Here is a 22,238-nt window from a genome sequence, read left to right as displayed (position 1 = left end):
TTTTGTAAAATATTTATTAAATAAGCAAAAGCTAAATTATTTTTACTATCATATTTTACTAAATTATATTTTAAATTGCAGACTGAACTTATATTGTAATTGAAAATATACATACAATTTTTATAGACCTGTAAAAACAAATAAAAAAATGTAATATTAACTCAGAAACTCACTATTAGTAATAATATTATTATTATACAGTTTCAATAAAACACCACATATACCAACAAGGCATTTATATACACAACGTTAATATAACTATATTAAAATTAATATTTAAAAGTAACCAGAATTCAAAGTAAAATTTAGTAATAAAATAATATAGCATTAATTTGAAGTAAATGCTACAACTCTTATTCAATTAGGCTTTTTTAAAACAACATTTTGGGTTAAGGTTTAAAGTAAAATATAGGTTGAACAATTTTATCTCGATAAAAACAAATAAAATGCTGAGTTTTAATTTCGTAGAGACCTGACTAAATATTTTAATTTGTCCAGAGCTGAAACTTAAAAATTAAAGTCACAAGAAATGTTCTTGTGACTTTAATTTTCAGAAGAGGATAAATACATTATAAATTAATCAGGTGTTGTTTTAAATAATCATACAAAACATATTACAAAAATAAAAAAAATCTGTATAGTTAAAACATGAATCCTAGTTATCCTAGTCTTTATGCAAGCATATATAAATAATGAAAATTGTGATTACAAAATAAAATTGTGTTTAAAAAATCATACAACAAAAATCATGCAAAAATATATAAATAATACAAAATGCTGATTGTATTGTAACTCATAATAAATTATGTTTCAAAGAATCATATATAAACTTATGTAACATTCAATAAAACATAGTCCTTTTGTATACAATAAAAAAATATACTGCAAGTATTATTATAAATGGTACAAAATGTTAATTAAATTAGAAATTATGTTTTAAAGGAAAAACATTGTATATGATCATCCAATTTTTATTCCAACAACGAGATCAAGACAAATTTGAATGTATTTTAAGAGAAAATGGTCGGCAATCACAAATGGTCGGCACATTACATATAAAAACTAGCTTCTACTTATTAAATATACATTGCAGGAAAATGTAATTACACCTTATAAACTGTTATGACAAACAAAAACCAAATTGTTAAAAAAACCTGTTCTCAGTGTTAACTTAAACTATGAGATCAATACTGTTTATTTGTCAGACTCAGAAGATAGCCAGAAGCTCTGATAGAGACTCCTGTTGTCATGGGGCCTGACTCTTGTCTTTGATGTCGATGACATAGCGCTGGGGCACATTGAGTGGGGGAGCGTACCCATCAGGGTATGTGGAATCTTCAAACAGCAGCTCGTAATCATCAACATGTGTCTGTGGAAGCTGGTTCACGATCGCTTTGTAGAAACATGTCGTTTGAGGGAATAATGCCATTACTGTAACAATTATTCAATAGTATTAACATATTCAAATTCTTGAATACAGTTTATACCATTTTTGTATACACTACTAATAAATGAATATTTCTTTGAAATGATTTTGACATAGAATAGATATAAATTTTACTTTATATTTAGATCTCTTTAAAATAGGTTATTGTTTAACAATATACTATTCAATTTAATTATTTATTTGCACATTACATTTGTCAGATTGTTACAAAAGTAACAACATATTGGTGCATCATCATAAATAAACAAATATATTTATAATAATTAGATTTAAAATCCACAGAGAATGTCCTTATCTAAAATGCATAAGCAACTATTTCATTACAAATTTATGCATTGTCAAATAAATAAACATACACATTAATAAATAGTTATAAATTAAACACAAGAAAAATGTTCTTAACTATAATACACATGTTGAATTGTGATAGAACTGACAAATATCGTCACTCAAAATTTCACTTATACCATAGTAGGCCTTACTCAGTAATAATTCTTTAACGGCTACATCATATTTTGATTCAGGGAGTTAATTTTATTTTGAATTTTATTATTAAGTTGGATACCCATATAAACAGAACTCTTTTCATAAAAGGTGAGGTTAAGATGAGGAAATTCAATTATTAAATAGGGGTATTAATTTAAAAACTCTGTATGCAAGGAAAATGATATTCATTCAACTAGAGCTTCCTGTCATGAATGACTGATGCACACAAGATCACAACATGGCTGTTGATTGTTTATCGAAATACTGTTTAAAAGACAAGTGGATTTGTTCTTCTTTTATCTACAAGGCAATGTTCACCAATATTTTTCCGAATCTCAATATTTTGAAACTATATATATATATATATATATATATATATATATATATATATATATATATATATACAAAACCAATTGCAGTCAGTAGTAAAAACTCTTTTCCAAAATTCTTTAAATTTTTGGGACAATTCATTACTCCAAGAGTCCAGTTCACTCACCAACAGATCCTTTAGGGAAGAGTGCGCCAGGGTCTGTTTCGGGGTTGGCTCTCATGAGTGGTAGAGGCACAACACTGCGACGACTTAGCGTGTGCCTGTCCTTCTGCTCCTCATCAATATCATCTACCTCGTACTTGTTGGTTATTGAGTTGAAAGAGACCACCTCAGCCAAAATCCAGTTCTCCTCTTCTGCTTTTACAAGTGCTGCTACCATATCACCAGTCTAACAGTTTTAAAATAGAAAGGTAACAACGCGCTAAGTAACATGTACTTAACTTTTTTAAGTAGATTGTCTTATTTGCAATGAAAATATAACCTTAATCTATTTTGTCTCCGACAGCCTTATATCTTTGTGATGTAGCTAAAGTAATCTTAACTCAGATGATATCCCCCAAATTTGTTGTAGGTTATTTCATTTACAATGAAAACATACTTTAATCGGTTTTGACAGACATTCTTACTTACATCTTTGTGATCTAGTTAAATACTTCTAACTCAGATGCTATCGTCCCAAGAGAGGAAAACCCATGAATGTGTCCATAGTGTTTATGAAGTTATATCTTTTATTTTTACTTTAGGTTCTTGTAAAGAGTTTAGACTGAATTATCATGAGTATACATAGTAATGAAGTAATTTCAATCGGTTTAAGTGTTTGTGTTGATTGTGGAGGTTAATCACTCAAAACCATAATTTAAATTCCAGGCACATTATCAGTTTTCCTAGTCAAATTTGTAATTCCAAAATTAAACATTAGCAGATACAGCATGTCCTCAATGTATAAAAATAATATGGGGAATGAAGATTGAAGTTTATAACTCATATTATGATTTTGAGATCAAGAACAAAAGTTTGAGGCAAAAGACGTCTGTGCTCATTACACCCCCACCCCCTTCCAAAGAGCACCATCTCTTGCTCTTTTTGTTTTAAAGAAAAGACAAATGTATGCCATATGTTGTTCAGTGCACTGGTTTTGTGTAGTAACATAATTATTTTAACGATTCTGGAGTCACAGGTACATCGAAGACATAGAATATAAACTAAACTAAATAAAATACATTTCATATACAAAATTTGCAGTTTATATTCATAAGGAACCTATATTTTATGGAATGCTACTCAACAAAATCTCATGGAAAAAGAAAATCAATACATTATTTCTAACTATTATTTGGAGTTCCTCAATATTAACAATTACGTCAACACAGATGATTTTATTAAATGGGAAAACTGCAAATGCATTATTACCTTGGCGATATAGGAGCTTTCAGCAGGCACTGCACCACAGAGAGGGGGAGCTTTCTGGCCGACTTGACTCACCCAAAGAGGCAGTGTGAGGGCTGATGTGATCAACATGTTCATCATGTCCCCTCGCCCGAACGTTTCCTTGTTGCCAGCACTGCGAGCCTGCATAATGAAAAAAATACCCTATTTAATTAATTATAAAAAAATAAGCAATATATATATTTTTAACATGTCAGAGATTGTACCCAGTTTCTGGACACGAGAAGTCACATGAAGGCAATTTGCTCATGGCTATTTTATTACTTGTGATTTTCCTTCAATGAGAAATCTTCAGTTTGAATGACTCTCTCAAATATACCAATTTAAATAATCTGCATATAAAACACAGTTTGTAAAATAATATGTTGTAGTACTGTAAAATATGATAAATTTAACACTATGTGGGAGGTAGCAAATGAGCAAATTACTACATGTACTATAGCGTATAAGATACTTGTTCATAAAAGGTGATTTTTTTATTGGTGCGGTTTTTAAAACTAAATAAAAAAATGAAAAACAACCTGCATTGACATAAAAATGCATTTATTTGAACTACAGTGTCATGACATTAACGTTTAAAAATGATTTCTGGCATATGGGCTCCATTTCGTTCACGTAGAAAGCCCAATCGAGAAGTCCAATTTTCGAATACTCTTTCCAGCAGCTGTGGTTGAATTCCGCCAATAACTCGACGAATGTTAGCTTCCAAGTCATTTAAAGTTTGTGGCTTGTCAGCGTTTACTTGAGACTTAACATATTCCCACAGATAGTAGTCTGTTGGCGTGATATCACACGACTGTGGGGGCCAGTTGACACTACCTCTAAATGAGATGATACGTTCACCAAATGTTTCTGCCAAGAGGCCAATTGTGTCGTTTGCCGTGTGGGACGTCGCGCCGTCTTGTTGGAACCAGACATTTTCTAAATCCACTTCAAGTTCGTTTAGCTGAGGAAAGAAAAAGTCCCGTAACATTGCCCGATAGCGTTGACCATTTACCGTAACAGTCTGGCCAGCATTGTCTTTAAAAAAATAAGGGCCAATAACACCACCTGCCCAAATGGCGCACCAAACGGTAAGTTTTTGTGGATGAAGGGGCATACCAACAAATTCTTTTGGGTTTTCATCACTCCAAATCCGACAATTCTGTTTGTTGACAAAGCCGCATAACCAGAAATGAGCCTCATCACTGAAAAAAATCTTGCCTGCGAAAGCTGGGTCACGTGTTATCTTATGTTGAGCCCATTCAACGAAATCAAGACGCTTGCGATAGTCTAATCGTTTCAGTTCTTGCACCAACTGAATCTTGTATGGATATAGGCGTAGAATCCTTCCGTAAAATATTCCATAGAGTTGAGTAGCAGATCGCTAATTACTGCGCACGATGACGAATTGACACACTTGGATCCTCTTCAACACTATGAGCAACAGCATCAACAGCCTCTTCGGTCCTTACTGTGCGGCGTCTCTGCCGATGCTTGTCAACAAGAGTGTGGGTATTACGAAAACGATTAACCAAAGCTCGAACACCTGACTCTGATGGACATTATGAGGTCCGTAAATCGGACGAAGAGCTCGGTAAGTTGCCCGAACTGAACTGCGGTTATCAAAATAAATTTGCACTATTCGCAAACGCTCTTCTTTTGTAAGTCTGTTCATGGTTACTATACAATAATACGCACTAGACAATACAAATATCGAAATGACATAAGATAATAAACAAAGATCAGCTGTTTTATTCAAATTTAATTGTTGTGTTTAATAGTGGTGCCAACTTAAAAACCACACCAATAAAAAAATCACCCTTTACTTAAAAAATAGGAAAAATAAAAATGGAAATTGAATTTGAATTTATTTCCAGTGAGTAGATGTATTTATAATGTAAATATTTGTCTCTGAGGATATTGCCAAACTGAGTACATGGACAATTTTCTAATTATTAAAAAAAAGTGGACACAAGACTAACAGATCTCAAGATTCTTCACACACAGGAATATATGAGAAGAAAGGAAAAAGTTTAAGATGAAGAATGTTCAGTTCAACAATCCATGATCACTGATGATTTTTCAAGTGAAATTAAAATGAAAGTTTGTTTCCAAGGAGGTCCCTTAAGTATCAAGCAGGGTTTAAGCTGCTATCGCGTTTGTTGCATTTTGCGAAACGAGCTGAGAAAATGCGGCGCTGTTGAGAAAAGCTCTCGCAAAATTGCTACGAAAGCGAGAAAGAACTAACCGTGAAAAAAGTATATCGCATTTTGAAAATCAGTTTACAGCATTAAAAATATTTTTTAATGATACTATAAGATTATACATATTGTCATCACATTTAATTTCATATATATATATATATAAAATATTAGACACCGTGCTGTGCCGCCGGTTAACAAACTGTCTGCTTGCCTACTCTCGGATCAAAAACTATAGTTACCTGAGTTTGGACGTTAACCACTAACTAACTAATAGAGCTAAAATGACGGGAGTTACTTTAAACTTGAGTTTGTTTATTTCTGTGTCTAGTCATATAAAGCAAATTATTTACAACCAAGTTTTGTGTCTGCAAGAATGAAAATGGTACTGCTAAACCGCAATTTTGAAATTTAAATTATTCATTATTAAACCTGTCATTGGAGGCCCAGAGCTCATATGAAAAAAGTGATGGAAAACAATCTAATATAAATCAATATTTAATTCAGTTTCTGGATTGCACGGTCGGTCTGCCCCAGGTCATGACTGCGTTTCGGCCACACTTCTTAAAAATATCATTAAATATCTTTGTAGATCACTTTTACATGTGATAAACTTAAGCATTAGTGAAGGAATTTTTCCTGATTCCCTTAAGTTAGATAAAGTGTTCCCTTTGTTCAAGACATCCTATATAAAAGACAAAAACAACTTCTGCCCAATCTCTTTGACAAAGCTTTTTCCGTAGAAAAATACTTAGCAAGAGTTATACTACACTTAAAAAGTTATAGAAACAATTTGTAAAAGAAAAGCTGATAACATATATCCAAGAAAACAATATTTTGTCCGAGTGTCAGTATGGATTTTGTCACGATAAAACTACTTGTGATAGCTTATTTGATATTAATATAAAAGTGAACAACACTATATTGGAGGATGAGCTTGTTCTGCTTGTGTTTTTGGATTTAAAAAAGGCTTTTGACTCCATAGATAGGAGCATTCTTTTGAATAAATTAAATGCGATTGGAGTTCATGAAACATCATTGTCTTGGTTCCAAATTTACCTCTCCAACAGGCTCCAAATAATCACAATAAACAAGGTGCATAGTCAACCGTTATTGGTAGACTATGGATTAATCCAATGTAGTACTCTTGGAATAATATTATTTCTCATATATATTAACAACATTAGTAAACTAACAAAACAGAAAGTTGTTTCTTTTCGCCAATGACACACTAATTCTTATAAGAAAGAGTACAAGGAATGATGCTAAAAATAAAGCTCAAAAAGATTTATTAATTTTAAATAAATGGTTTAATCATAATTAATTTTCTTTTAATATATCAAAAACAAAATTTATACCAATTTTATTAAGTGTCCAAAGCGACTACATGCTTCAAGACATTAATCTATAGTTGTAATAATCATTTAATTAATGTTGTAACTGTGAACCCATAGAGAAGTTTAATTGTTACAAGTATTTAGGCATATTTTTTTATTTTCGAATGAAATGGTCGGAGAATGTTTGTTTTATAATATTAAAATTAGAATATAAAGAGAGGTTAATGTAGACACTGATGATGGTTGAATACCGAAACACGTGCCTGGAAATAAAATAATTTAAAAAAAGGTTTTAGTTGACCATTCATTTATACTAAAATTATAAAATATATTTATGCGTTTAGGAAACGTAAGAAACTTTGGATGATGAGGACATTAAATTGGCTTATTTCACCTATGTACAATGAATTCTTTCTTTTGGAATTATTGGTGGCGAGTATAAGTCCATCCTTTATAATAATATATAATAATAATATAATATAATACAGTATAGGCTACATCTACATGTATAAAAACTTAAAATAGTATTTTGTACTACTCTTGTTCAAATTTTTAACTTTAGTAAAAGCAAATCTTACATACTCTTTACCTGTATTCTTTGATCATTACAGATATTGCGTATTTCATTTATGGATGCTAGAGCTTGACGAATAAGGGTTTCCTCTTGTTTAGCATCAGAGACTGCAGTTGTGTAGAGTCCCTTCAACTTATTCTGAAAATAATATGTCATAAGTCAGAATTTCAATTCAATTCAAGCCGAAACAGCTTTATTCACTTAGCATATACACATATATACAAGAATAGAGTCAGGATTTAATTCATGTTCTTACTAGATAAAAAAACAAGAATACATACAAAAAATATGAGACATATCACAGGAAGACAAAAAGTTTAAAATACAATTATTACAGTTTTTAAAAGGTTACAATATTAATATTGGAAAATTTGTATTCATTTACCAGTGATATTAAATATCGAAAATAACTTAGTGCCACTGAAAATTTAGTTAATGCATGGATAATTGCTTAAAGCCAGTAGCAGGATAAAGAGACTTAAAAGTTAAATAAATCTGATTCGTTCTATTTTAGGTTTTGTGTGTATAGGAGTACGCTTTTTTGGTTTGAATTATTACATTTCTGACAGTTGAATTTGCCTGCCTTTAATGCTTCAAAAAAATGTGGGAAATGTCTTGCAAACCTAATTTGGTCAAAAAGCGTCAACTTCCGTCTGTTTAAATTCACTTTCGTTCTAAGATATTTTCAGTGCCATAGTTAGAGTTTGCATTTTTAAGGTTCCACAGTTGTGTTTATGTTGATGAGCCGACCAAGGAATTACATAAACACAGCCTATATGCAACTATCAGAAACAAATTAAGTTGAAAAGCTTCTATCCGATCTACTATGTTAATTTTGCTTTTTTTCTCCTAATCAAGAAAAGACATAAATACATAAGCGTCAAAAGACTACTTTGATCAAAAAGTATCTCTACTTCTGGCACTTATGCTTTTGGTATAAGGGAAAGATTATACCCATACCATCCTGGTATGTATGTACTTATGAAGGAAACAGGATTTTTTTGGACATTTGCAATCGTTCAGTGAAACAAAAAATCAGTAACACTACGTTTCGAGATCTGAAATCTGATCTCTTCTTCAGGTAAATAACTAACCTAACACATTATTACAAACTAGGTTAAAATAAACAAATCATACCAAAGCGTTGTGACATGCCAGTCAGGAATCACAAGCACCATGTTGTGTGTCAACTTCACTATCTCTAAAACATGCACTTAATAAAAAAACTGAACACAATAATAAAAAAAGGGACAACTCCTGTCCCCCTTCCTTTTTATTACCGCCATCTTGTTTCTGAGGTGACGACCGCCATTTGCTATTGGCCTCTGGTTAGTTGTAGCTGGTTGGTCGACGAATGCAGCCGTATTGTGACCTGTATTCTGTAGTAATAGTGTTGTGTTTAGTCTTTTTATTAAGTATATGTCATAGTGGTTTTGATTCCTGACTGGCGTGTCACAACGCTTTGGTATGATTTCTTTATTTTAACCTAGTTTGTAATTATGTGTTAGGTTAGTTATTTACCAGAAGGAGAGATCAGATTGCAGATCTCGAAACGTAGTGTTACTGATTTTTTGTTTCACTGAACAGTGGCAAATGTCTGGAAAAATCCTGTTTCCTTCACAATCCTTCCATTGTCAAAAATAAACTTCAATCAAAGTATGTAGTTATCATGTTAACACATGTTTGCTCTTGTATGCTACTCAATGTAAATATAATTGATACAGGTTATTCTGTTCAAAAAATTGACAATGCAAGTCATCATGGAGTGAAACTTGCATGCTGTGAAGAAAACACAAGAAACAAACCTGATAATACGGGGTAAGTTTACCCTCCATTGTAATTTTGTCATGGGTCTTGGTAATATTATTTAAAGTGTGATCACTTCGTGTTCTCTCTTCTTCAATGTCAAATAAGTTGTTATGTAGAGACTTCAGCCTTTCCTGCAACAACCCACAAAATAAATGTATGTAGCTTAACGATCGAAAAGTTGTTCTACCATATGTATTATTATACTTTTAACAACTATTTATTTTACTAAACAATCACAAGAAAGTTATTCCATACCAAATGTTTTGACATTTTCCAGTTGCATCAAATTTGTTTAAACTATAGGTTTACATACTCTGTTAAATACTCTATAGTACTGTAAACAATTTGTTCATTCTGTATAATAAATGTTATTTGTGGAAAACTGTTGAAAATTAACAAGTTTTGACTTTTGTTTATGTAGCCAAATTTTTTACTACAATATTTAATATAACATCTAACTCATTGACACCATACACCTAAATATAACAAAATGATATTGGTTTTTATAAAGTAACCCTAAAAGTTTTGGTCCTGAATTTCAGCTATTAAAATTATCTGACTCAGTTTTTGCAAGTTTCTTAATAGTTTCACTCATTTTTGAGCAAGATATTACTGTGTTGGTGCATTTATCTATCCTGAAAATACAGTACGGTAAAGCTAACTTAGACGGGGTGCCATAAGACTTATGATGTAAAATAAATATATTTATAAAATGGACTTTTATATGTAGTAATTCTAGTATTAAATTAACACAATTCACACAGAAAGATTTTTTTGACCAGAAGTATGACTACCTTTATACAAGGTGATTGATATAAGTGTATTAGCCATTTTACTTGAAAACTAAATTATATATTATAAAAAGTAAAATAAACACTTCCCTGGATATTTATTATAAATAATTTTGTGGTTTTAAACTTTTGTTGTCAGCCAATTTTTCAAAATTGGGGCCAACTCAAAATTTTTAAAATACAAACATGATTTTTTTTGTTGATTTTGGATATAAAATTCAATTTCAAGGCATTTTTATCCTTAAGTTATTTTTCATTAACTTAAAAGTTTCAGAGATATTAACCCTCCATCAGGCGCTCACGGAGGTTTCCTCCAGGTTAGCAAATAATGGATATCATAGTCGTTTAAACTGTTTTTATTTGTTTAAATATTCATACTGATTTAATTACAATGTAATATATTCATTTTTAGAAATTAAATCAAAATTACTCTCTTATGTAATGAATTTTCCAAATAAGAATTTCAAAATCTTAAAAAATGTTATTGTATAATAACAACATGATTTATTTTAAGGAATAATGCAATTAATTGTAAAAATGTTTAACCTACTGTAATAATATAAGGAAATTAACTCAGTTTTTAACTTCTTACAAAAACAACTTACTTCAATTCTTGAGATATTATACAATTGTAATGTCAATTATTACTCTAAAATCAAAATTTATTCTTTACTAAAAATTTGTTTTAAACACTACAGAAAGTTTCAAAACATTTTCCTTCTGGTTCTTATAACGACAATGTTCACTCCATAAACAGTACTGAAATGTTCCCTAGCACACGGGTACTGTACTGACAAGTTAGTGTCTCGTCTTCATTCTCCATTTCACAAAATTCAAATAAAATATATTGTAAAACTTAAAAAGAAACCATCACAGGTCACACATTTAGGCGCACACGGATTATTATTCCATAAAAACTAAACACTATAAGGCGCTTACGGCGATTTCGTCCAAGCACTACAAAGACAACATCGGGCGCTCACGGAGGAATCGTCCAGTCTCGCACGGAAGTAGACCTCATACTGACAGATTTTGACAAAGATAAGCGGGAGGCTATTGTTTCGCTTCCCCGAAAGATGCTCGTGAAGTACACTGCGGGAAACGACTGACTTTTAATAATAAAAAATACACGGAGGAAAACTCTGTTTAACGCCCGATGTAGGGTTAAGGGTATGAATGTGTATCCATCTTCCACTTTTAAAATAAAATGGCTGGCATACTTATATCAATCACGCTTTATTAGGCTGGGCTTAAACATATATGTAAGGAAGGGCTAACCAAGAGGTTTTGGTAAGTTTATATGATTTAATGTGTATGTATGTATATATATATATATATATATATATATATATATATATATAATGTAATATATATATATATAATGTAATATATATATATATATTTTTTTTAATATATTAAATATATGTTTAAATATATATACAGTATATGTGTGTTTCAATAACATTCTAGAAACTCTGTTCTTATTGGAATTAGTTATTAATTTAAGACAAACACTCCAATAATATACTTTTTTATATTTCTGTGAGGCCCTTTGTACTCAATGAGCACATCGTCAGACCCACATAACTGAATAAAAGGGGTTATAATAATAATAATATAAACAATTTTGTACTAAATAAAACATGCCATTAAAAATACATAGTATTCTATGACAGGACAGTATGTCTATGAGAATATTATCTCCTTGTATTTTTAATGACATAATGTTTTTATTTAGTAAAAAATTGTTTATATTATTATTGTAACCACTTTTATTCAGTTATGTGGCTCTGACGATGTGCTCAATGAGTACGAAAGGCCTCACAGAAATATAAAAAAGTATATTATCGGAGTGTCTATTAATAAAGTTTTGAAAATTTTATAATTATTTTTATTTGTACGAGGTCTGTCCAAAAAGTATCCGACCGCTGACCAGTAGGCGGCCACGGCATAACCGACCGGCTCGAACCCGTTATTGGAGGGGAGGTGCGAGCCTACTCCTTCCCATATTAGGCATTGAATACGATCCGGTCACTCAGTGAGTCACAGCGCTCTGTTCCGTACAGTACTGCCGTGTGTGCGTCGCATTTCAATATGACTGAACGGGTTGAGCAGCGCATGTGCATTCAATTTTGCCAAAAACTTGGCCATTCAGCATCAGAGACGATTACTATGATACGGAAAGTTTATGGCGACGTGTCTATGGGCGATACACAAATAAAACAGTGGTTTAGGCGGTTTAAAAATGGCCGCATGTCAGTAAAGAGTGATGACCGATCTGGCAGGCCTTCAACGGCCAGAAACACTGAAAATGTTGAACGTGTTTGTGCAGCAATTGATGAAAACCGTCAATTGACTGTCCGAGAGCTGGAAAAAGATTTAGGAATACCAAAAACGTCAGTTTGTAACATTTTACACGAAGATTTAAAAATGAACCGTGTTTCAGTAAAATTTGTTCCTTGGCTGCTGACAGAAGACCAAAAGAACTGTCGACTTGAAATCGCAAGGACAATCTGGATTTGATAAAGTGACCCAGGGCTATATAAAAAAGTTATTACTGGTGATGAGTCACGGGTTTATGGCTACGACCCTGAAACAAAGGCTCAATCTTCACAGTGGAAAACTCGCAAAGAGCAACGGCCGAAAAAAGCAAGACAAAGTCGAAGCCAATGCTGACAGTTTTTTTTTACCAGGACGGCGTTGTTCATCACGAATATGCTCCAAGAGGCCAGTCAGTGAATAAGGAGTATTATCTTGAGGTCCTAAGGCGGCTACGAGATGCAGTGCGAAAGAAACGACCTGAACTGTGGACAAGCCGTGACTGGATCCTGCACCACGACAACATGCCAGCTCATTCCTCAAATCTTATTCAGCGTTTTTTGGTCAAACACGACATCAACCAACTATGACAGCCTCCCTACAGTCCTGACATAGCACCTTGTGACTTCAGGCTATTTCCGAAATTAAAAATTCCTTTGACGTTGTTAAACAAATAAAACAAAATGCGATGAAGGACCCAGCCATTCCGCAAAATGAATTTAAGGAGTGTTTCCGGAAGTGGGAGGAGCGTTGGAATAAGGTAGTGGCTTGTGGAGGGGAGTACTTTGAAGGGGACCAGATTGCCGTTGCTGCTGAGTACCCTCAGTTCATGCCAGACGTCAAGGTCGGATACTTTTTGGACACTTCTCGTATGATTTAATGTGTTTAGGCTAATTGGTTTTAGAGACACTTAAAAAAGTGTAAATATTTATATTTGTAAAAGGAAATCGTTTGTACTGTATAAAAAAAAATATAAGTATTTTAAAATTTAATAAACTCTATATGTGTGCAAAAATTTATAAAAGATAGTTATTTTTTTAATTAGCGATATATTAATAAATGGTTTATCTTCGTAATAAATATTACTTAGTTAAAAACTATATTTTCTTAATGTAACTGCATCACATAATTTCTATATACACAAAATAATTTGTACCTGAACTTGGAATGCAGCTTGATCTGGTGAGAACGTCATAATGTAAAATCTGAAAAGTTTAATCTCTTCAACTAAGAGTTTAAGCTAGACTGACTTTCTCAGTTTCTGATAATGATGGTCTTAGCAGCTGATAGAACATACACCCAGGAAATTACCACAACAGCTACTAACACCTGAAAAAAAAACAGATTAATTTAACAAAGGAGAGCGATTTTAGTAAGTTACCTCTAGAAGTGGAGCAGAGAGAAGGACTGGCTAATAAATCACTATTTTGTAGTAGCTAGTTTATCACCTCTGGCCTACAGAATGATAACGGCCACCACAACAATCGAATTTCTGATCAGAAAAATAAAAAACCAAAATGATGAACCAAATTACATAATAGGCATTTCATATTACAGTATAGTTCAGCTATGTTTTTATATCTAAAAAGTAATAATTTAATTATGAGTATCTATGTGTATTTATTAAATTGTAACAAACAAAGCAGTGTAAAACTTACTTCACTATTTTGAAGGATAAACATGTCTAACCAGCTTTTGACAAAAATAACTTAAGTTCATCTCCACTGTAGTTGAGACCATTACTCAAATAGCACAAAAATGGTTTTAATTCGTTTAGATTAATTTAAAACAATACTGTTTTATAATGTATTAACCCTGAAACTGGCAATCGATAATACAATGTTCATCTGAATTGACATTGGATCTGACACAAATTCATTCTGACGGTTCATATAGTACATAAACCAACACTACAACCATCATTTATATACCATTTAAAATAGAAAGAACTGCTAATTTCAATTGTGAACTTTGTTGAAATTGTTTTGCTGTTTTGGGAACAGTGGCATCACAGTGACATCATAAACTTACCAGAACGACAGTGTTAATTCTTCTTCTATGGAGCGGCCTATTGCCACGCATTTAAGCCTCAAGGACCTTTTGCACACCCCTGAAGCACACAATGAGGCTGACCAGTCTACAGTTTCAGCAGTTCAAAAAACCGCCGAAAACAACCGATCAGGTCCTCCTGAGGAAATTCGCCACCTTGTCCAAACTTCCAAAGATGGCGTACCGCTCCCTTGCTATATTGCAGGAACATCAATGAGCAGGTGCTCAGCAGTTTCCTCCTGCTCATCATACATTCTACAGTGCAGATCATCCTTAAGGATACAGACTCTGTGAAGATGCTTCCTCAGGTGACCATGTCTCGTAATCAGACCACTAAAAAAACTAGAGATGACACTGATCTACTTAGTGGGAGATCAGACACTACCCTAGGAGAACCATTCTGCTCATTCTCAGACCTGGATGCAGCTTCCTCCTTCTCTCATGTTCAGTGTGAACCTATTTTTGTTTCCCCAAAAACAGTTTTTGAAAAACCCAAAAATGTCGCCTTTGATTTTTTTGAAAAAAAAAAAAAAAAATTTTATTTACACTATAACTGGACTACATACATACAAAATATCAGAATGGGACGAAAATGGGTTCTTATTAAAAAATGTTGTTATCGGAGCACACAGTGGTTTAGTGTGAGCTGCCATTGCTATGTACATTAGGTAAGATACTGTGTTCTATAATTAGTTAGGTATGAAATAATTATCTCCTTTAACCAGATAATATTTTGTTATATAATTTGGTTGATTCCTTTCAATTTACATATTTAGTTACATTCTTAACAATTTTTAGATTTTAGGATTCTTAACAACTTTTAGGAAAAATGTATTAATGAATATTATTTTAACAATGTAGCTAGTTTATGTATAAATTTAGTATTGTGTATTTATATCGTTTCTATGTTACCTTTTGTAATTCTTGGAAAGAGTGTACTCACACAGATAGTCTGGATCCTGGAAATTGACAAGTCTGTCCAGTTTCCTGTTGTAGGAACTTGCACCAACCAAACTAAGCCAGACAGCCAATCTTAATGCGTTCAGTATTCAGTCTGATACTACTATCATCATTCTTATAGTTTTTGGGAGTGCTCTACTATATGATACTAATTAAGTGTGTTTGTGTGTGGTTTATAGTTAATTCTATTTATGAATTAAACATAATACAGCATTTGTTAAATTTAATTCCTAGATTTATTCATCTAAGTATATAAAGTACAATATTCATATTTTTTGTTGTTTTTGAAATAGTGATTGAAAGCCAGTGGGGTTTTTTTGCATAAAACATTATTATTAGTACCACTATTTTATGCTGTAAACAAATTAGTAGACAAATATGGAATCAGAAAAAACTGAGCTTTTATTTCTGCCAGATGTTATAGTCCTTTTAACGAAGAAAATCACAAAATTGTAAATCACTAAGAACTGTAAAAGAATGGATGTGCTCTTTAGGTTTGGAAATATCCAATGTATGAAAATATGTAATAAATGTAGAAATATGAAAAAAAATTAATTACTTGAACTTATAGGTGAGTCACCACTAAAAGAAGAACAAGATAAACGTTCCTAGCTACACAATTTAAAAAAATTGACATAACTGATGACGTTAGCAGAATGATGCCAGGTAAAAAAAGATTATATCACCATTAGAAATAAAAGATGGAAAGGTCCAAATACAAAAGCGATTAGTTTTAGCAAATTTAAAAGAAATGTATAAATTATTTAAGGAAAAATTCCCCACCATAAGCCGAATTGGTCTTTTAAAGTTTTGTTAGCTTAGACCCAAGAGCTGTATACTAGCTGGAAAAAGTGGAACTCATACTATGTGCGTGTGCACATTGCACCAGAACATCTAGTTAATGATTACTGGAGCAAAAATGCCAAATTTTGTCCTGGAAGATGACACTTCATTGAAATCTTACAACTCCTGTCTAGCCAAGATAATGTGTAATCCACCTTCTCAGCACTGTTATGGGAACGTGTGTAAAGAATGGTGGTGGTGATTTGGAAGAGTTATTGTGTAAAATATTTAACAGTGACATAATAGATGAAGTGACTTAAAAGTGGGTAACTGTTATTTTTATACTGGTGATTTTTTAGAATCACTTTTAAAGCTCAAAACACATACATTTATAACTAATCAGCAAAAAGAATACTACAATGAAATAAAGGAAAATATACCAGGGGTATGTGAAAAGTGTCTGCAGAACAGCTGAACAGCTTTATTGTACTGCAGATTGAACTGAATGACCTTGATTCCTATGATAAGTTGTCACAACTCGCATTCTCAGCTGGTCTGCTCAACCTCTACACCAACACCACCAACTGCTGAATCTTTGTCGGTAGTAGTTGAGCGTGATGAACCAGCAGCGCCTTCCAAAGCCAAACTGCCAGATGGAACTACCTGCTGTAACCTTTCCAGATCAAGATGTTAGGTTTTTGATTTCAGGATCCATAAGAGATCCTACGAGTACGGAGGAAATAACAGGTCCCCTTAGTCAGAGCCCCACGTGACCAGGTAAGGCTATTTTATGTTTGGGGGAGCACCCAACTCCCAGGGTTCGCGACGCACAACCCCTGTGCCATGCATCTCTTAGGTAAGGGCCACTTTACAATGGATGGGACGAATCTGTTTAGATCGATATGTAGTGATTTTGTTAGTCTTGTTATCTTAAAAGCGTATAACGTAATTCGGTTCGACATTATTATTCCAAATTAATTGAAACAAAGTAAAATCATGTGTATGGTATTTCAGTAGTAGTCGGCTGGCCACAGGTACAAATGGTAATGTACATGTGTTTTTTGTGTCTCAAGGTGTCAGACACACTTGTCCTTCAAAATACATACACAGACAGAAGTAACTAAATGTAACACTGCTGTTTGTTACATCTGATAAATATACAAGGCCTAGATAGATTTTTATTAATCATTAAATTATTATTTTATAAGATATAAAAACTGATGCTAATGCCAGTAAAATCGCATTATAACATATTTTGTTTGAAATCCTGTAAGTTTTTCTTTGTGTTTTTAGTCTTTGGATTTCTCATAGTCTGTAACGACCATTAGTTTACAATATTTTCAAAGCGTGAATGCATTGTTTGTTGTTGCTCAGATATGAACATGTGAAATTTTGCTTTTTACAGTCTATTTTGTACTTGTTTCCTTTTAAATTGGTTGTTACGTAGTTACTAATTGTTATTAATTATAGTATTGCATGTAAATATTGTGTATATTTTTTATAAAAGATATTCAAAATTTTTCGCTTTCCTATGTATATATCATATGAATTAGTAAACAAATCCTTCAGCAATGTATATTTCTGTGGTCATAGCAAAATTTGCTACAAGTAGGCTAGGCTATTCTAAATGTTGAATTGCTGCTATATTTCATCACCGTAACCCTTTGAGTGCCACTAGTATTTTGCCAAGTCGGTAATTCTAAGCAATATATGGGTCAACATCGATTTTTCTCATATTACAATATAATGTTCCAATAGTCAATTAGAAAAGGAAATGATTAGAATTTCTTGCCGGAAAGCAGTTATAGGGAGCAGGCAACTCATTTTACAATATAATGTTCCAATAGTCAATTAGAAAAGGAAATGACTAGAATTTCTTGCTGGAAAGCAGTTATAGGGAGCAGGCAACCGCGAGAATTACCTATTAGTGATCAGGGGCACTGACGTGATCTGGGCTTCAAATTTGGAACTACTCGAGTTATTTTTTTTTTTCTAAAAGAGCAAGCAGCACGAAGCGCTGCGCAGCGGGCAAGCATCGTGCGTGATCTTCGTCTATACTGAATTGATTCAGGCCAAAGGAATGACACAGATTCCTTTACCAGATTTTTACGGAGATTTTGTATTGGGCGGATTATATTGGTTTACTTTGCTTTCCAGCATGTAATTATGTGTTTAAAATTGTTTTACATACATTACCTACATTATATTGTAATATGTAATAACAATTTATCAGAAATTTTTAATAAAAAAAAGGATCACCCTCGATGCCTGCCCGCTGCGCAGCGCTTCGCGCTGCTTGCTCTTTTAGAAAAAAAAAAATAACTCGAGTAGTTCCAAATTTGAAGCCCAGATCACGTCAGTGCCCCTGATCACTAATAGGTAACTCTAAGCAATATATGACCGTCTGGCAGTTGCCTGCTCCCTATAATTGCTTTCCGGCAAAAAATTCTAGTCATTTCCTTTTCTAATTGACTATTGGAACATTATATTGTAATATGAGAAAAATCGAGGTTGACCCATATATTGCTTAGAATTACCGCCAAGTCATATTCATAAAGTGCTGGGCTGTAACAAATTACATGCACAAATTACTGCCCGGTACAGACATTTTATAAATTGTAGGTACTTCATTTTTCAGAGTTAAGAAATTACATAGCAATAGTGTAATTTTCACAATAAATCAAATAAAACATCAAGATAAAACAAATAAATATGATTAGTAAATGTAGAGACAGATACTTGCTTACATTTCCTTTTTACGGGTGTCAGCAACTTTGTAAAAACCAAAATAACCCTATTGTACTTACACTGAAAACTCACATATTTTCCTTGGACACAACTCACATCACTACATTACTTTTATAAAGAAATGTGGTAAAACACTGTATAAGTTACTATTTTAGTTTGTATTTACTCAAATGCTTGGCACAAAAACAACCAGAATGACAGTTACGCAACACAGTACTCGTCCACTACGTAGTGACTGGAAGACAAAATCATTGTGTGGGTAGGCTATATCAGTATTATCGCAGTCCACTATTTTTGGAGAGTTTTCCTTATCGGAAACCAAACTAAAGTTCATTATATGTTCCTAATACTTTCCTTCTTCCATAATGAATCGATAAATACTCAATGAGTCATACTTCCTATCGCCAAATCGCCCACAAACAGGCCTAGACGAGCGACCCTTCAAGTAGACACACGAATCACCTGTTACTAAATCAACTGAATAATAAAATGTCTTTTTGTTTTTATTTCCATTGATTGTCGTAATAGCTTGTAAATTTCAAAATAGGTCAAAAAGTCTGTTTTTTATTAATACTGTAATTTATTTTGTCCCTTATAAGGAAAACTCGTCCCAAGATAGATTTTTATTAATCATTAAATTATTGTTTTGCAAGTTATAAGAACTGCTGAACTATACTTTAATTTGAAATACCTCTAAAATAACTTATTTTCAGTAGTTAGGCTATATCGAGAATTATTCATGAGGCTGGTGTGTTATTCATGAATATCGATTGATTGCCTCGGTGGTTGCTTATTATATTGCTGCCTATTAAGCCACGTTTACACCAGAGTTGCAGACACGTGTTTACAACAGTTGTTGACGTCTTTTCAAAAAACAGCTTTTATTTTGTCAGCAACAATATTTTTGTTTTCCACTGACAGTCTGTAAAGATCAAAGAATTGAGACTTATTTCAACAACATTTGTCGTAGACTAAAGTTGCAGCACTGTTTCGGTGTTGCAGACATCTCCTCCCCACTCCCTCCGCCCATACAGAACTACGTGGCTGCCATGCAGTTCACTATTCTGGTGCTAGTGTGTGATTCAACCCTACGCTACGCACATCCTTGTTTTTACGAACTACCCTGTGTGTCGGTGCCACTAGTCAGTGAGTGATCCGTATTTGAAATTGATATGGAATGGTCGAGAGAGCAAATCACAATGTTAATAGAACAATATTGAGAAAGACCGGTGTTGTGGAATCAAACCTTATCCGAGTACAAAGAAAAGAACAAAAGGAACAATGCATGGAGTGAAATTGGCATGAAGGAATAAAAAATTAACGAGGCAGGGATACAAAACAAATTACAAAACGGAGAACAACCACACAATTTCACAGGGAAATTAGGAAGGCAAAAAGTGGTTCAAGACTATCTATAAAACCAAAACCAGTTCACCTGCCAATCGGTCCCAGTCATTTTTCTTTAAATCACTCCCACTGTACACAGATCTTGCTTTTAAAGATGGCCTTGCCCAGCACCTACGGGGTGCTCATTGTTTAGCTAAAAGCACACAGCATGCTGCTGCGAGCTCAACATCCTCCACTTCAGCCATCTTGACTGAATGTTTCGCCTTTGTGTTGCAAATAAAAATTTTAAGACACAGAAGGAACCCTGTATTTTGTCTGCAACATAAAGTTATCTACAAAATGTCATAAACAGAAAATTGCACACAAATTGCCTGCAAAATCTGATGTAAGTAAGTGGTTTTATACTGCAGCCCCCATCTGAATTAAAATAACAGTAAAACTCAAATATGATTAAACAACTTACAGTGTTGATTAGGCAATTGCTACCGACACACATAACCCGCTAGGCTGAAGAAAGTAATATATGTAACTTGTAACAAACTTGCTGAATGAGACTAGCCAAACTCCAAAATTGTAAGAAAATATTGCAGGTCTTGAATATAAGACTACATACAAATAATTAGTGTCAATTTCACAAATTCAGATAATATAACGTAAATGCCTTTAAATATATTAAAAACTATAGAACCTACTAAACGAAGAGCCTTCATAGCATTTTGTCTCTATTGATTGTTTATACTTCACACAGAACAATACCTTCAACAATATACATACGTTACTCACATAACAACATAGAGTAAAGAACGGTGAGTCTCAGCAGCACTCACCCAACGTAAAAAAATCAGTACCCCGAGTCCTACTACTCCTACTATAACTTCACCACGACGGTATGGATATGGATTAACATCGATGACCGTTGTTTTTTTTAAACATTCGGTGTTCGATGTGTTTGCCATCGATGGTTATGAGCCGGTGTTTTCCAGACTCGATATTTTCAGGAAAAAACATTTATGTTTGTTGTATTAAATTCTGAAAAATTACAATTGATTATTTGGTTTCTGTTACCAGGTTTGGATGATTTCAACTTTTTAGTTACACCTATATTTTCCAGGTATTATAATAGAGCAAACTTTAAACATGTAAACGACTTCTATCTTTTTAACTCATTAGATATTACCTTCACATGTATGTTTGACTTAAATAAAAATAGACTAATTTTCTATTATTTTATAAAAGAATAGAAAATTGTTTTTTCCAATAAGAAGAGCTAATCCTTCAAAGAATATACTATTTACATCTAAGAGAGCCCACATTTTATTTCAAAGTTGCTATAATTTTTGGTCTTCCAAAATGCTCTACTTAAAAAATTCAACAAAATCCTGTTCAGTTTTGGCAGCAGATTAGATTGACATACCCACCAATATTACAGAATACAAAAAAACTATGTTGCAACAGTTCTCTTTATCCGTACCATCAGAACATTTATTTTAAAAATCGTCTGACACTCTTACAGTTATGGAAAAATCATTCCGATTTCTTAGAAATAATCTTGTAAATTAAATAAAATGTTACATAACAAATGTACAGTGATTAAATTACATTTAATTAATGTTTTACTGGTAACAAGC

The 22,238-nt window shown here is 32.8% G+C and overlaps 1 protein-coding gene across 5 annotated transcripts; it reads right to left on the bottom strand.

The window, feature by feature from the left end:
• Positions 1–839: 839 nt before the first annotated feature.
• LOC124355006 (SAGA-associated factor 29) lies at positions 840–21,505 on the bottom strand. Of its 5 annotated transcripts, none has more exons than XM_046805874.1 (7): positions 21,394–21,505; positions 13,880–14,052; positions 9,610–9,744; positions 7,820–7,942; positions 3,675–3,833; positions 2,430–2,652; positions 840–1,431 (listed from the first exon to the last, which is right to left on the bottom strand). In XM_046805874.1, exons 2-7 carry the CDS (start codon positions 13,916–13,918, stop codon positions 1,247–1,249), a joined length of 864 nt encoding a protein of 287 aa, XP_046661830.1. In that variant the 5' UTR covers positions 13,919–14,052; positions 21,394–21,505; the 3' UTR covers positions 840–1,246. The 5 variants fall into 5 exon arrangements, with proteins under 5 accessions (XP_046661830.1, XP_046661833.1, XP_046661832.1 ...); XM_046805877.1 differs by having other exon boundaries at positions 21,438–21,455; XM_046805876.1 differs by having other exon boundaries at positions 21,303–21,398.
• Positions 21,506–22,238: the final 733 nt, after the last annotated feature.

This window comes from Homalodisca vitripennis, chromosome 2, assembly GCF_021130785.1.
Source record: "Homalodisca vitripennis isolate AUS2020 chromosome 2, UT_GWSS_2.1, whole genome shotgun sequence".
NCBI classification, from domain to species: Eukaryota; Metazoa; Arthropoda; class Insecta; order Hemiptera; family Cicadellidae; genus Homalodisca; species Homalodisca vitripennis.
This window is presented reverse-complemented; position numbering and strand designations above follow the sequence as displayed.